Source organism: Oncorhynchus mykiss, chromosome 11, assembly GCF_057628025.1.
Source record: "Oncorhynchus mykiss isolate SJ-2025 chromosome 11, ASM5762802v1, whole genome shotgun sequence".
In the NCBI taxonomy this organism is placed as follows: Eukaryota; Metazoa; Chordata; class Actinopteri; order Salmoniformes; family Salmonidae; genus Oncorhynchus; species Oncorhynchus mykiss.
In genome coordinates, this window is record NC_143032.1 from 87,196,053 (window position 1) to 87,213,308 (window position 17,256).

Below are 17,256 nucleotides of genomic sequence, written 5' to 3' on the forward strand. Positions count from 1 at the left end.
TACCAACCGTTAGATCAGGGACAGCAGCGTTGTTCTTTACCAACCGTTAGATCAGGAGGGACAGCAGCATTGTTCTGTACCAACCGTTAGATCAGGAGGGACAGCAGCGTTGTTCTGTACCAACCATTAGATCAGGAGGGACAGCAGCATTGTTCTGTACCAACCATTAGATCAGGAGGGACAGCAGCGTTGTTCTGTACCAACCGTTAGATCAGGGATAGCAGCGTTGTTCTGTACCAACCGTTAGATAAGGAGGGACAGCAGCGTTGTTCTGTACCAACCGTTAGATCAGGAGGGACAGCAGCGTTCTGTACCAACCGTTAGATCAGGCACAGCAGCGTTGTTCTGTACCAACCGTTAGATCAGGAGGGACAGCAGCATTGCTCTGTACCAACCGTTGGATCAGGAGGGACAGCAGCGTTGTTCTGTACCAACCGTTAGATCAGGAGGGACAGCAGCGTTGTTCTGTACCAACCGTTAGATCAGGGACAGCAGCATTGTTCTGTACCAACCATTAGATCAGGAGGGACAGCATCATTGTTCTGTACCAACCGTTAGATCAGGAGGGACAGCAGCATTGTTCTGTACCAACCGTTAGATCAGGAGGGACAGCAGCTTTGTTCTGTACCAACCGTTAGATCAGGAGGGACAGCAGCGTTGTTCTGTACCAACCGTTAGATCAGGAGGGACAGCAGCGTTGTTCTGTACCAACCGTTAGATCAGGAGGGACAGCAGCGTTGTTCTGTACCAACCGTTAGATCAGGAGGGACAGCAGCGTTGTTCTGTACCAACCGTTAGATCAGGAGGGACAGCAGTGTTGTTCTGTACCAACCGTTAGATCAGGGACAGCAGCGTTGTTCTGTACCAACCGTTAGATCAGGAGGGACAGCAGCGTTGTTCTGTACCAACCGTTAGATCAGGGACAGCAGCGTTGTTCTGTACCAACCGTTAGATCAGCAGGGACAGCAGCGTTGTTCTGTACCAACCGTTAGATCAGGAAGGACAGCAGCGTTGTTCTGTACCAACCGTTAGATCAGGCACAGCAGCGTTGTTCTGTACCAACCGTTAGATCAGGCACAGCAGCGTTGTTCTGTACCAACCGTTAGATCAGGAGGGACAGCAGCGTTGTTCTGTACCAACCGTTAGATCAGGGACAGCAGCATTGTTCTGTACCAACCGTTAGATCAGGAGTGACAGCAGCGTTGTTCTGTACCAACCGTTAGATCAGAGACAGCAGCATTGTTCTGTACCAACCGTTAGATCAGGAGGGACAGCAGCATTGTTCTGTACCAACCGTTAGATCAGGGACAGCAGCGCTGTTCTGTGCTAACCGTTAGATTAGGAGGGACAGCATCATTGTTCTGTACCAACCGTTAGATCAGAATTGACAGCAGCGTTGTTCTGTACCAACCGTTAGATCAGGAGGGACAGCAGCGTTGTTCTGTACCAACCGTTAGATCAGGAGGGACAGCAGCATTGTTCTGTACCAACCATTAGATCAGGAGGGACAGCAGCGTTGTTCTGTACCAACCGTTAGATCAGGGATAGCAGCGTTGTTCTGTACCAACCGTTAGATCAGGTACAGCAGCGTTGTTCTGTACCAACCGTTAGATCAGGAGGGACAGCAGCGTTGTTCTGTACCAACCGTTAGATCAGGAGGGACAGCAGCGTTGTTCTGTACCAACCGTTAGATCAGGGATAGCAGCGTTGTTCTGTACCAACCGTTAGATCAGGGACAGCAGCGTTGTTCTTTACCAACCGTTAGATCAGGAGGGACAGCAGCATTGTTCTGTACCAACCGTTAGATCAGGAGGGACAGCAGCGTTGTTCTGTACCAACCATTAGATCAGGAGGGACAGCAGCATTGTTCTGTACCAACCATTAGATCAGGAGGGACAGCAGCGTTGTTCTGTACCAACCGTTAGATCAGGGATAGCAGCGTTGTTCTGTACCAACCGTTAGATAAGGAGGGACAGCAGCGTTGTTCTGTACCAACTGTTAGATCAGGAGGGACAGCAGCGTTCTGTACCAACCGTTAGATCAGGCACAGCAGCGTTGTTCTGTACCAACCGTTAGATCAGGAGGGACAGCAGCATTGCTCTGTACCAACCGTTGTATCAGGAGGGACAGCAGCGTTGTTCTGTACCAACCGTTAGATCAGGAGGGGCAGCAGCGTTGTTCTGTACCAACCGTTAGATCAGGGACAGCAGCATTGTTCTGTACCAACCATTAGATCAGGAGGGACAGCATCATTGTTCTGTACCAACCGTTAGATCAGGAGGGACAGCAGCATTGTTCTGTACCAACCGTTAGATCAGGAGGGACAGCAGCTTTGTTCTGTACCAACCGTTAGATCAGGAGGGACAGCAGCGTTGTTCTGTACCAACCGTTAGATCAGGAGGGACAGCAGCGTTGTTCTGTACCAACCGTTAGATCAGGAGGGACAGCAGCGTTGTTCTTTACCAACCGTTAGATCAGGAGGGACAGCAGCGTTGTTCTGTACCAACCGTTAGATCAGGAGGGACAGCAGCGTTGTTCTGTACCAACCGTTAGATCAGGGACAGCAGCGTTGTTCTGTACCAACCGTTAGATCAGGAGGGACAGCAGCGTTGTTCTGTACCAACCGTTAGATCAGGGACAGCAGCGTTGTTCTGTACCAACCGTTAGATCAGCAGGGACAGCAGCGTTGTTCTGTACCAACCGTTAGATCAGGAAGGACAGCAGCGTTGTTCTGTACCAACCGTTAGATCAGGCACAGCAGCGTTGTTCTGTACCAACCGTTAGATCAGGCACAGCAGCGTTGTTCTGTACCAACCGTTAGATCAGGAGGGACAGCAGCGTTGTTCTGTACCAACCGTTAGATCAGGGAAAGCAGCATTGTTCTGTACCAACCGTTAGATCAGGAGTGACAGCAGCGTTGTTCTGTACCAACCGTTAGATCAGAGACAGCAGCATTGTTCTGTACCAACCGTTAGATCAGGAGGGACAGCAGCATTGTTCTGTACCAACCGTTAGATCAGGGACAGCAGCGCTGTTCTGTGCTAACCGTTAGATTAGGAGGGACAGCATCATTGTTCTGTACCAACCGTTAGATCAGAATTGACAGCAGCGTTGTTCTGTACCAACCGTTAGATCAGGAGGGACAGCAGCGTTGTTCTGTACCAACCGTTAGATCAGGAGGGACAGCAGCATTGTTCTGTACCAACCATTAGATCAGGAGGGACAGCAGCGTTGTTCTGTACCAACCGTTAGATCAGGGATAGCAGCGTTGTTCTGTACCAACCGTTAGATCAGGTACAGCAGCGTTGTTCTGTACCAACCGTTAGATCAGGAGGGACAGCAGCGTTGTTCTGTACCAACCGTTAGATCAGGAGGGACAGCAGCATTGTTCTGTACCAACCATTAGATCAGGAGGGACAGCAGCGTTGTTCTGTACCAACCGTTAGATCAGGGATAGCAGCGTTGTTCTGTACCAACCGTTAGATCAGGGACAGCAGCGTTGTTCTTTACCAACCGTTAGATCAGGAGGGACAGCAGCATTGTTCTGTACCAACCTTTAGATCAGGAGGGACAGCAGCGTTGTTCTGTACCAACCGTTAGATCAGGAGGGACAGCAGCATTGTTCTGTACCAACCGTTAGATCAGCAGGGACAGCAGCGTTGTTCTGTACCAACCGTTAGATCAGGAGGGACAGCAGCATTGTTCTGTACCAACCGTTAGATCAGGGACAGCAGCGTTGTTCTGTACCAACCGTTATATCAGGAGGGACAGCAGCATTGTTCTGTACCAACCGTTAGATCAGGGACAGCAGCATTGTTCTGTACCAACCATTAGATCAGGAGGGACAGCAGCGTTGTTCTGTACCAACCGTTAGATAATTGACAGCAGCGTTGTTCTGTACCAACCGTTAGATAATTGACAGCAGCATTGTTCTGTACCAACCGTTAGAGCAGGAGAAACATCAGCGTTAGAAAAGCACAGACTGTTTTTCAAGGCTTAAGGTAGTGTTTAGGATAGTTTTGTGATCATTTTGATTCCGCTGGAAGTGAAAAGCAGTGGCATTTAGGCCCAAACAGACTGGTGCCAGGCTCCTTCACCTAGATTAGGAGCTGCCATGTAGGTATCCCTATAACCCCACCCCCACCCCCTCCTCTCCTCATCAGGAGCAGGAGACACCGCTCCACTGTGCGTCGTGGCATGGCTACTCCTCGGTGGCCAGGACACTATGCCAGGCGGGGTGCCAGGTTAATGCCAAGAACAGGGAGGGAGAGAGCCCCCTCCTCACCGCCTCTGCCAGGGGGTTCGCTGATATAGTAGAGTGTCTGATAGAACATGGCGCTGACCTCAACTCTACTGACAAGGTAATGCTGTGGCTATGCTATGACTATATTACTATACTACTACTATGATATTACTATGCTATTACTCTATTACTATACTACTACTATGATATTACTACACTATTACTCTATTACTATACTACTACTACTACTATGATATCACTATACTACTACTATGATATCACTATACTATTACTCTGATATTACTATACTACTACTATGATATTACTATACTACTACTATGATATTACTATACTATTACTATGATATTACTATACTATTACTATGACATTACTATACTATTACTATATTACTATGACATTACTATACTCTTACTATGATATTACTATACTATACTATTATATCACTATACTATTACTATGACATTACTATACTATTACTATATTACTATGACATTACTAGTAATATATTACTATGATATTACTATACTATTACTGATATTACTATACTATTACTATGATATTACTATATCGCTATGACATTACTATACTATTACTATGATATTACTATGATATTACTATACTATTACAATGATATTACTATACTATTAATGCTACTACTATACTATTACTATGATATTACTATACTATTACTATGATATTACTACACTATTACTATGATATTACTATACTACTATGATATTACTACACTATTACTATGATATTACTATACTACTATGATATTACTATACTATTACTATGATATGACTATATTGCTATGATGTTACTATTACTATGATATTACTATACTATTACTATGATATGACTATTACTATGATACTACTATGATATTACTATACTATTACTATGATATGACTATATTACTATGATATGACTATCACTATGATATTACTATACTATTACTATAATATTACTATGATATGACTATTACTATGATATTCCTATGATATGACTGGAATATTCCTGGGATATAGTATTACTATGATATTACTATGAAATGACTATATTACGATATGACTATATTACTATGATATGACTATATTACTATGATATGACTATATTACTATGATATGACTATATTACTATGATATGACTATATTACTATGATATGACTATATTACTATGATATGACTATATTACTATGATATGACTATATTACTATGATATGACTATGATATGACTATATTACTATGATATGACTATATTACTATGATATGACTATATTACTATGATATGACTATATTACTATGATATGACTATATTACTATGATATGACTATATTACTATGATATGACTATATTACTATGATATTACTATACTATTACTATGATATTACTATGATATGACTATATTACTATGATATGACTATCACTGATATTACTATACTATTACTATAATATTACTATGATATGACTATTACTATGATATTACTATACTGTTACTATGATATTCCTATGATATGACTGGAATATTCCTGGGATATAGTATTACTATGATATTACTATGATATGACTATATTACTATGATATGACTATATTACTATGATATGACTATATTACTATGATATGACTATATTACTATGATATGACTATATTACTATGATATTACTATATTACTATGATATGACTATATTACTATGATATGACTATATTACGATATGACTATATTACTATGATATGACTATATTACTATGATATGACTATATTACTATGATATTACTATATTACTATGATATGACTATATTACTATGATATGACTATAATATGACTATATTACTATGATATTACTATACTATTACTATGATATGACTATATTACTATGATATGACTATATTACTATGATATGACTATATTACGATATGACTATATTACTATGATATGACTATATTACTATGAAATGACTATATTACTATGATATGACTATATTACTATGATATGACTATGATATGACTATATTACTATGATATGACTATATTACTATGATATGACTATATTACTATGATATGACTATATTACTATGATATGACTATGATATGACTATATTACTATGATATGACTATGAAATGACTATATTACTATGATATGACTATATTACTATGATATGACTATATGACTATGATATGACTATATTACTATGATATGACTATATTACTATGATATGACTATATTACTATGATATGACTATATTACTATGATATGACTATATTACTACGATATGACTATATTACTACGATATGACTATATTACTATGATATGACTATATTACTATGATATGACTATATTACTATGATATGACTATATTACTATGATATGACTATATTACTATGATATGACTATATTACTATGATATGACTATATTACTATGATATTACTATATTACTATGATATGACTATATTACTATGATATGACTATGATATGACTATATTACTATGATATTACTATACTATTACTATGATATGACTATATTACTATGATATGACTATATTACTATGATATGACTATATTACGATATGACTATATTACTATGATATGACTATATTACTATGAAATGACTATATTACTATGATATGACTATATTACTATGATATGACTATGATATGACTATATTACTATGATATGACTATATTACTATGATATGACTATATTACTATGATATGACTATATTACTATGATATGACTATGATATGACTATATTACTATGATATGACTATGAAATGACTATATTACTATGATATGACTATATTACTATGATATGACTATATGACTATGATATGACTATATTACTATGATATGACTATATTACTATGATATGACTATATTACTATGATATGACTATATTACTATGATATGACTATATTACTATGATATGACTATATTACTATGATATGACTATATTACTATGATATGACTATATTACTATGATATGACTATATTACTATGATATGACTATATTACTATGATATGACTATATTACTACGATATGACTATATTACTATGATATGACTATATTACTATGAAATGACTATATTACTATGATATGACTATATTACTATGATATGACTATATTACTATGATATGACTATATTACTATGATATGACTATATTACTATGATATGACTATATTACTATGATATGACTATATTACTATGATATGACTATATTACTATGATATGACTATATTACTATGATATGACTATATTACTATGATATGACTATGATATGACTATATTACTATGATATGACTATGATATGACTATATTACTATGATATGACTATATTACTATGATATGACTATATTACTATGATATGACTATATTACTATGATATGACTATATTACTATGATATGACTATATTACTATGATATGACTATATTACTATGATATGACTATATTACTATGATATGACTATATTACTATGATATGACTATATTACTATGATATGACTATGATATTACTATATTACTATGATATTACTATATTACTATGATATGACTATGATATTACTATATTACTATGATATGACTATATTACTATGATATTACTATGATATTACTATATTACTATGATATGACTATATTACTATGAAATGACTATATTACTATGATATTACTATACTATTACTATGATATGACTATATTACTATGATATGACTATATTACTATGATATGACTATATTACTATGATATGACTATATTACTATGATATGACTATGATATTACTATATTACTATGATATTACTATATTACTATGATATGACTATATTACTATGAAATGACTATATTACTATGATATTACTATACTATTACTATGATATGACTATATTACTATGATATGACTATATTACTATGATATGACTATATTACTATGATATGACTATATTACTATGATATGACTATATTACTATGATATGACTATATTACTATGATATGACTATATTACTATGATATGACTATATTACTATGATATGACTATGATATGACTATATTACTATGATATTACTATATTACTATGATATGACTATGATATTACTATATTACTATGATATGACTATATTACTATGATATTACTATGATATTACTATATTACTATGATATGACTATATTACTATGAAATGACTATATTACTATGATATTACTATACTATTACTATGATATGACTATATTACTATGATATGACTATATTACTATGATATGACTATATTACTATGATATGACTATATTACTATGATATGACTATGATATTACTATATTACTATGATATTACTATATTACTATGATATGACTATATTACTATGAAATGACTATATTACTATGATATTACTATACTATTACTATGATATGACTATATTACTATGATATGACTATATTACTATGATATGACTATATTACTATGATATGACTATATTACTATGATATGACTATGATATGACTATATTACTATGATATGACTATATTACTATGATATGACTATGATATTACTATATTACTATGATATGACTATATTACTATGATATGACTATATTACTATGATATGACTATATTACTATGATATGACTATATTACTATGATATGACTATGATATTACTATATTACTATGATATGACTATATTACTATGATATGACTATATTACTATGATATGACTATATTACTACGATATGACTATATTACTATGATATGACTATATTACTATGAAATGACTATATTACTATGATATGACTATATTACTATGATATGACTATATTACTATGATATGACTATATTACTATGATATGACTATATTACTATGATATTACTATACTATTACTATGATATGACTATATTACTATGATATTACTATATTACTATGATATGACTATATTACTATGATATGACTATGATATGACTATATTACTATGATATGACTATGATATTACTATATTACTATGATATGACTATATTACTATGATATGACTATGATATTACTATATTACTATGATATGACTATATTACTATGATATGACTATATTACTATGATATGACTATATTACTACGATATGACTATATTACTATGATATGACTATATTACTATGAAATGACTATATTACTATGATATGACTATATTACTATGATATGACTATATTACTATGATATGACTATATTACTATGATATGACTATATTACTATGATATTACTATACTATTACTATGATATTACTATGATATGACTATATTACTATGATATGACTATATTACTATGATATGACTATATTACTATGATATGACTATGATATGACTATATTACTATGATATGACTATGATATGACTATATTACGATATGACTATATTACTATGATATGACTATATTACTATGATATGACTATATTACTATGATATTACTATATTACTATGATATGACTATATTACTATGATATGACTATGATATGACTATATTACTATGATATGACTATGATATGACTATATTACGATATGACTATATTACTATGAAATGACTATATTACTATGATATGACTATATTACTATGATATGACTATATTACTATGATATGACTATATTACTATGATATGACTATATTACTATGATATGACTATTTTACTATGAAATGACTATATTACTATGATATTACTATATTACTATGAAATGACTATATTACTATGATATGACTATATTACTATGATATTACTATATTACTATGATATGACTATATTACTATGATATGACTATGATATTACTATATTACTATGATATGACTATATTACTATGATATGACTATATTACTATGATATTACTATATTACTATGATATGACTATGATATTACTATATTACTATGATATGACTATATTACTATGATATTACTATGATATTACTATATTACTATGATATGACTATATTACTATGAAATGACTATATTACTATGATATTACTATACTATTACTATGATATGACTATATTACTATGATATGACTATATTACTATGATATGACTATATTACTATGATATGACTATATTACTATGATATGACTATATTACTATGATATGACTATTTTACTATGAAATGACTATATTACTATGATATTACTATATTACTATGAAATGACTATATTACTATGATATGACTATATTACTATGATATGACTATATTACTATGATATTACTATATTACTATGATATGACTATATTACTATGATATGACTATGATATTACTATATTACTATGATATGACTATATTACTATGATATGACTATATTACTATGATATTACTATATTACTATGATATGACTATGATATTACTATATTACTATGATATGACTATATTACTATGATATTACTATGATATTACTATATTACTATGATATGACTATATTACTATGAAATGACTATATTACTATGATATTACTATACTATTACTATGATATGACTATATTACTATGATATGACTATATTACTATGATATGACTATATTACTATGATATTACTATGTTACTATGATATGACTATATTACTATGAAATTACTATATTACTATGATATTACTATACTATTACTATGATATGACTATATTACTATGATATGGCTATATTACTATGATATGACTATATTACTATGATATGACTATATTACTATGATATGACTATGATATGACTATATTACTATGATATGACTATATTACTATGATATGACTATGATATTACTATATTACTATGATATGACTATATTACTATGATATGACTATATTACTATGATATGACTATATGACTATGATATGACTATATTACTATGATATGACTATATTACTATGATATGACTATATTACTATGATATGACTATATTACTATGATATGACTATGATATGACTATATTACTATGATATGACTATATTACTATGATATGACTATATTACTATGATATGACTATATTACTATGATATGACTATATTACTATTATATGACTATATTACTATGATATGACTATATTACTATGATATTACTATGAAATGACTATATTACTATGATATTACTATACTATTACTATGATATGACTATATTACTATGATATTACTATATTACTATGATATGACTATATTACTATGATATGACTATGATATGACTATATTACTATGATATGACTATGATATTACTATATTACTATGATATGACTATATTACTATGATATTACTATGATATTACTATATTACTATGATATGACTATATTACTATGATATGACTATATTACTATGATATGACTATATTACTACGATATGACTATATTACTATGATATGACTATATTACTATGAAATGACTATATTACTATGATATGACTATATTACTATGATATGACTATATTACTATGATATGACTATATTACTATGATATGACTATATTACTATGATATGACTATATTACTATGATATGACTATATTGCTATGATATGACTATATTACTATGATATGACTATTATATGACTATATTACTATGATATGACTATGATATGACTATATTACTATGATATGACTATGATATGACTATATTACGATATGACTATATTACTATGATATGACTATATTACTATGATATTCCTATGATATGACTATATTACTATGATATGACTATATTACTATGATATTCCTATGATATGACTGGAATATTCCTGGGATATAGTATTACTATGATATTACTATGAAATGACTATATTACGATATGACTATATTACTATGATATGACTATATTACTATGATATGACTATATTACTATGATATGACTATATTACTATGATATGACTATATTACTATGATATGACTATATTACTACGATATGACTATATTACTATGATATGACTATATTACTATGATATGACTATATTACTATGATATGACTATATTACTATGATATGACTATATTACTATGATATGACTATATTACTATGATATGACTATACTATTACTATGATATTACTATGATATGACTATATTACTATGATATGACTATATTACTATGATATGACTATATTACTATGATATGACTATGATATTACTATATTACTATGATATGACTATATTACTATGATATGACTATATTACTATGATATGACTATATGACTATGATATGACTATATTACTATGATATGACTATATTACTATGATATGACTATATTACTATGATATGACTATATTACTATGATATGACTATGATATGACTATATTACTATGATATGACTATATTACTATGATATGACTATATTACTATGATATGACTATATTACTATGATATGACTATATTACTATGATATGACTATATTACTATGATATGACTATATTACTATGATATTACTATGAAATGACTATATTACTATGATATTACTATACTATTACTATGATATGACTATATTACTATGATATTACTATATTACTATGATATGACTATATTACTATGATATGACTATGATATGACTATATTACTATGATATGACTATGATATTACTATATTACTATGATATGACTATATTACTATGATATGACTATGATATTACTATATTACTATGATATGACTATATTACTATGATATGACTATATTACTATGATATGACTATATTACTACGATATGACTATATTACTATGATATGACTATATTACTATGAAATGACTATATTACTATGATATGACTATATTACTATGATATGACTATATTACTATGATATGACTATATTACTATGATATGACTATATTACTATAATATGACTATATTACTATGATATGACTATATTACTATGATATGACTATATTGCTATGATATGACTATATTACTATGATATGACTATGATATGACTATATTACTATGATATGACTATGATATGACTATATTACTATGATATGACTATGATATGACTATATTACGATATGACTATATTACTATGATATGACTATATTACTATGATATTCCTATGATATGACTATATTACTATGATATGACTATATTACTATGATATTCCTATGATATGACTGGAATATTCCTGGGATATAGTATTACTATGATATTACTATGAAATGACTATATTACGATATGACTATATTACTATGATATGACTATATTACTATGATATGACTATATTACTATGATATGACTATATTACTATGATATGACTATATTACTATGATATGACTATATTACTATGTTATGACTATATTACTATGATATGACTATATTACTATGATATGACTATATTACTATGATATGACTATACTATTACTATGATATTACTATGATATGACTATATTACTATGATATGACTATATTACTATGATATGACTATATTACTATGATATGACTATGATATGACTATATTACGATATGACTATATTACTATGATATGACTATATTACTATGATATGACTATATTACTATGATATTACTATATTACTATGATATGACTATATTACTATGATATGACTATGATATGACTATATTACTATGATATGACTATATTACTATGATATTACTATGATATGACTATATTACTATGATATTACTATGATATGACTATATTACTATGATATGACTATATTACTATGATATGACTATATTACTATGATATGACTATATTACTATGATATGACTATATTACTATGATATGACTATATTACTATGAAATGACTATATTACTATGATATTACTATATTACTATGAAATGACTATATTACTATGATATGACTATATTACTATGATATGACTATATTACTATGATATTACTATATTACTATGATATGACTATATTACTATGATATGACTATGATATTACTATATTACTATGATATGACTATATTACTATGATATGACTATATTACTATGATATGACTATATTACTATGATATTACTATATTACTATGATATGACTATGATATTACTATATTACTATGATATGACTATATTACTATGATATTACTATGATATTACTATGATATGACTATATTACTATGAAATGACTATATTACTATGATATTACTATACTATTACTATGATATGACTATATTACTATGATATGACTATATTACTATGATATGACTATATTACTATGATATGACTATATTACTATGATATGACTATGATATGACTATATTACTATGATATGACTATATTACTATGATATTACTATATTACTATGATATGACTATATTACTATGATATTACTATATTACTATGATATGACTATATTACTATGAAATGACTATATTACTATGATATTACTATACTATTACTATGATATGACTATATTACTATGATATGACTATATTACTATGATATGACTATATTACTATGATATGACTATATTACTATGATATGACTATGATATGACTATATTACTATGATATGACTATATTACTATGATATGACTATGATATTACTATATTACTATGATATGACTATATTACTATGATATGACTATATTACTATGATATGACTATATGACTATGATATGACTATATTACTATGATATGACTATATTACTATGATATGACTATATTACTATGATATGACTATATTACTATGATATGACTATGATATGACTATATTACTATGATATGACTATATTACTATGATATGACTATATTACTATGATATGACTATATTACTATGATATGACTATATTACTATGATATGACTATATTACTATGATATGACTATATTACTATGATATGACTATATTACTATGATATGACTATATTACTATGATATTACTATATTACTATGATATGACTATATTACTATGATATGACTATATTACTATGATATGACTATATTACTATGATATTACTATATTACTATGAAATGACTATATTACTATGATATGACTATATTACTATGATATGACTATATTACTATGATATTACTATGATATTACTATACTATTACTATGATATGACTATATTACTATGATATGACTATCACTGGGATATAGTATTACTATGATATTACTATGATATGACTATATTACTATGATATGACTATATTACTATGATATTACTATACTATTACTATGATATGACTATGATATGACTATATTACTATGATATGACTATGATATGACTATGATATGACTATATTACTATGATATGACTATATTACTATGATATGACTATGATATTACTATGATATGACTATGATATGACTATATTACTATGATATGACTATATTACTATGATATGACTATATTACTATGATATGACTATATTACTATGATATGACTATATTACTATGATATGACTGTAATATTCCTGGGATATAGTATTACTATACTAGTACTGGTAGAGATCTATGACATGGGGCCTTGTGTTCAGGACAGCCACATAGCGCTCCACCTGGCTGTGAGGAGGTGCCAACTGGAGGTGGTCAGATGTTTGCTCCGTCACCCTTGCCCCGTCGACCATCAGGATCGCCACGGCAACACGCCGCTGCACATCGCCTGTAAGGACGGCAACTTGCCCGTTGTCACGACACTGTGTGCTGCCAAGGCAACCCTCGACCTTCCCAACAAGGTAGAGATACTATATTTTATTCATCAATTGACCAGACTACCCAGCAAGGTATCTATTATTATCAGTCCCTCAATCTGCCAATCAATTCATCAGTCAATCAATCAACAGCATTACTTCCCATTAAAAACATGACAGACTTCAGACTCCAGGCTTCATATCTCTCTCTGCTAAACAGGACTTGAATATAATCCCATTATAACTCACCTCACCTCACTTCTGGTTCTGGTACCAGCGTTGTGATATTCATGTATTCTGAGACTGGATTGAAGCCATTTCTGTTATTTTTGTGCAGATCTTTCCCCCCCTAAAGGATTGTGGGAGGTGCTGTGCGTCTGAAAGCCTGAGCGTCTTGTATTTCTTCATTTTGAGATCTGCCGTGAAATATTGTTGGTTTCCTCAAGCTCATTGGTAGCGACAGGTCTGTCTGTCAAGTAGAGGGAAATTATTCTAATTGAATTGAAAAGTCTGGTCTGATTTTCCTCTTGAATTCATGTAAACACGACGGTGGTGTAAACACGACGGTTAAGTCCTGTCTGTGTGATGCGTGCTATTGGTTAAGTCCTGTCTGTGTGATGCGTGCTATTGGTTAAGTCCTGTCTGTGTGATGCGTGCTATTGGTTAAGTCCTGTCTGTGTGATGCGTGCTATTGGTTAAGTCCTGTCTGTGTGATGCGTGCTATTGGTTAAGTCCTGTCTGTGTGATGCGTGCTATTGGTTAAGTCCTGTCTGTGTGATGCATGCTATTGGTTAAGTCCTGTCTGTGTGATGCGTGCTATTGGTTAAGTCCTGTCTGTGTGATGCGTGCTATTGGTTAAGTCCTGTCTGTGTGATGCGTGCTATTGGTTAAGTCCTGTCTGTGTGATGCGTGCTATTGGTTAAGTCCTGCCTGTGTGGTGCGTGCTATTGGTTAAGTCCTGTCTGTGTGATGCGTGCTATTGGTTAAGTCCTGTCTGTGTGATGCGTGCTATTGGTTAAGTCCTGTCTGTGTGATGCGTGCTATTGGTTAAGTCCTGTCTGTGTGATGCGTGCTATTGGTTAAGTCCTGTCTGTGTGATGCGTGCTATTGGTTAAGTCCTGTCTGTGTGATGCGTGCTATTGGTTAAGTCCTGTCTGTGTGATGCGTGCTATTGGTTAAGTCCTGTCTGTGTGATGCGTGCTATTGGTTAAGTCCTGTCTGTGTGATGCGTGCTATTGGTTAAGTCCTGTCTGTGTGATGCGTGCTATTGGTTAAGTCCTGTCTGTGTGATGCGTGCTATTGGTTAAGTCCTGTCTGTGTGATGCGTGCTATTGGTTAAGTCCTGTCTGTGTGATGCGTGCTATTGGTTAAGTCCTGTCTGTGTGATGCGTGCTATTGGTTAAGTCCTGTCTGTGTGATGCGTGCTATTGGTTAAGTCCTGTCTGTGTGATGCGTG

The 17,256-nt window shown here is 31.1% G+C and overlaps 1 protein-coding gene across 3 annotated transcripts in view; it reads left to right on the top strand.

The window, feature by feature from the left end:
* The window catches only part of dapk1 (death associated protein kinase 1), a 201,073-nt gene that overhangs the window by 138,520 nt on the left and 45,297 nt on the right, over positions 1-17,256 (top strand). For all 3 annotated transcript variants that reach the window (XM_036936596.2, XM_036936598.2, XM_036936597.2), the window contains 2 exons: positions 4,164-4,361; positions 15,648-15,845. In XM_036936596.2, the coding sequence (XP_036792491.1) occupies positions 4,164-4,361; positions 15,648-15,845 (396 nt within the window). The remainder of the gene's footprint in view (positions 1-4,163; positions 4,362-15,647; positions 15,846-17,256) is intronic.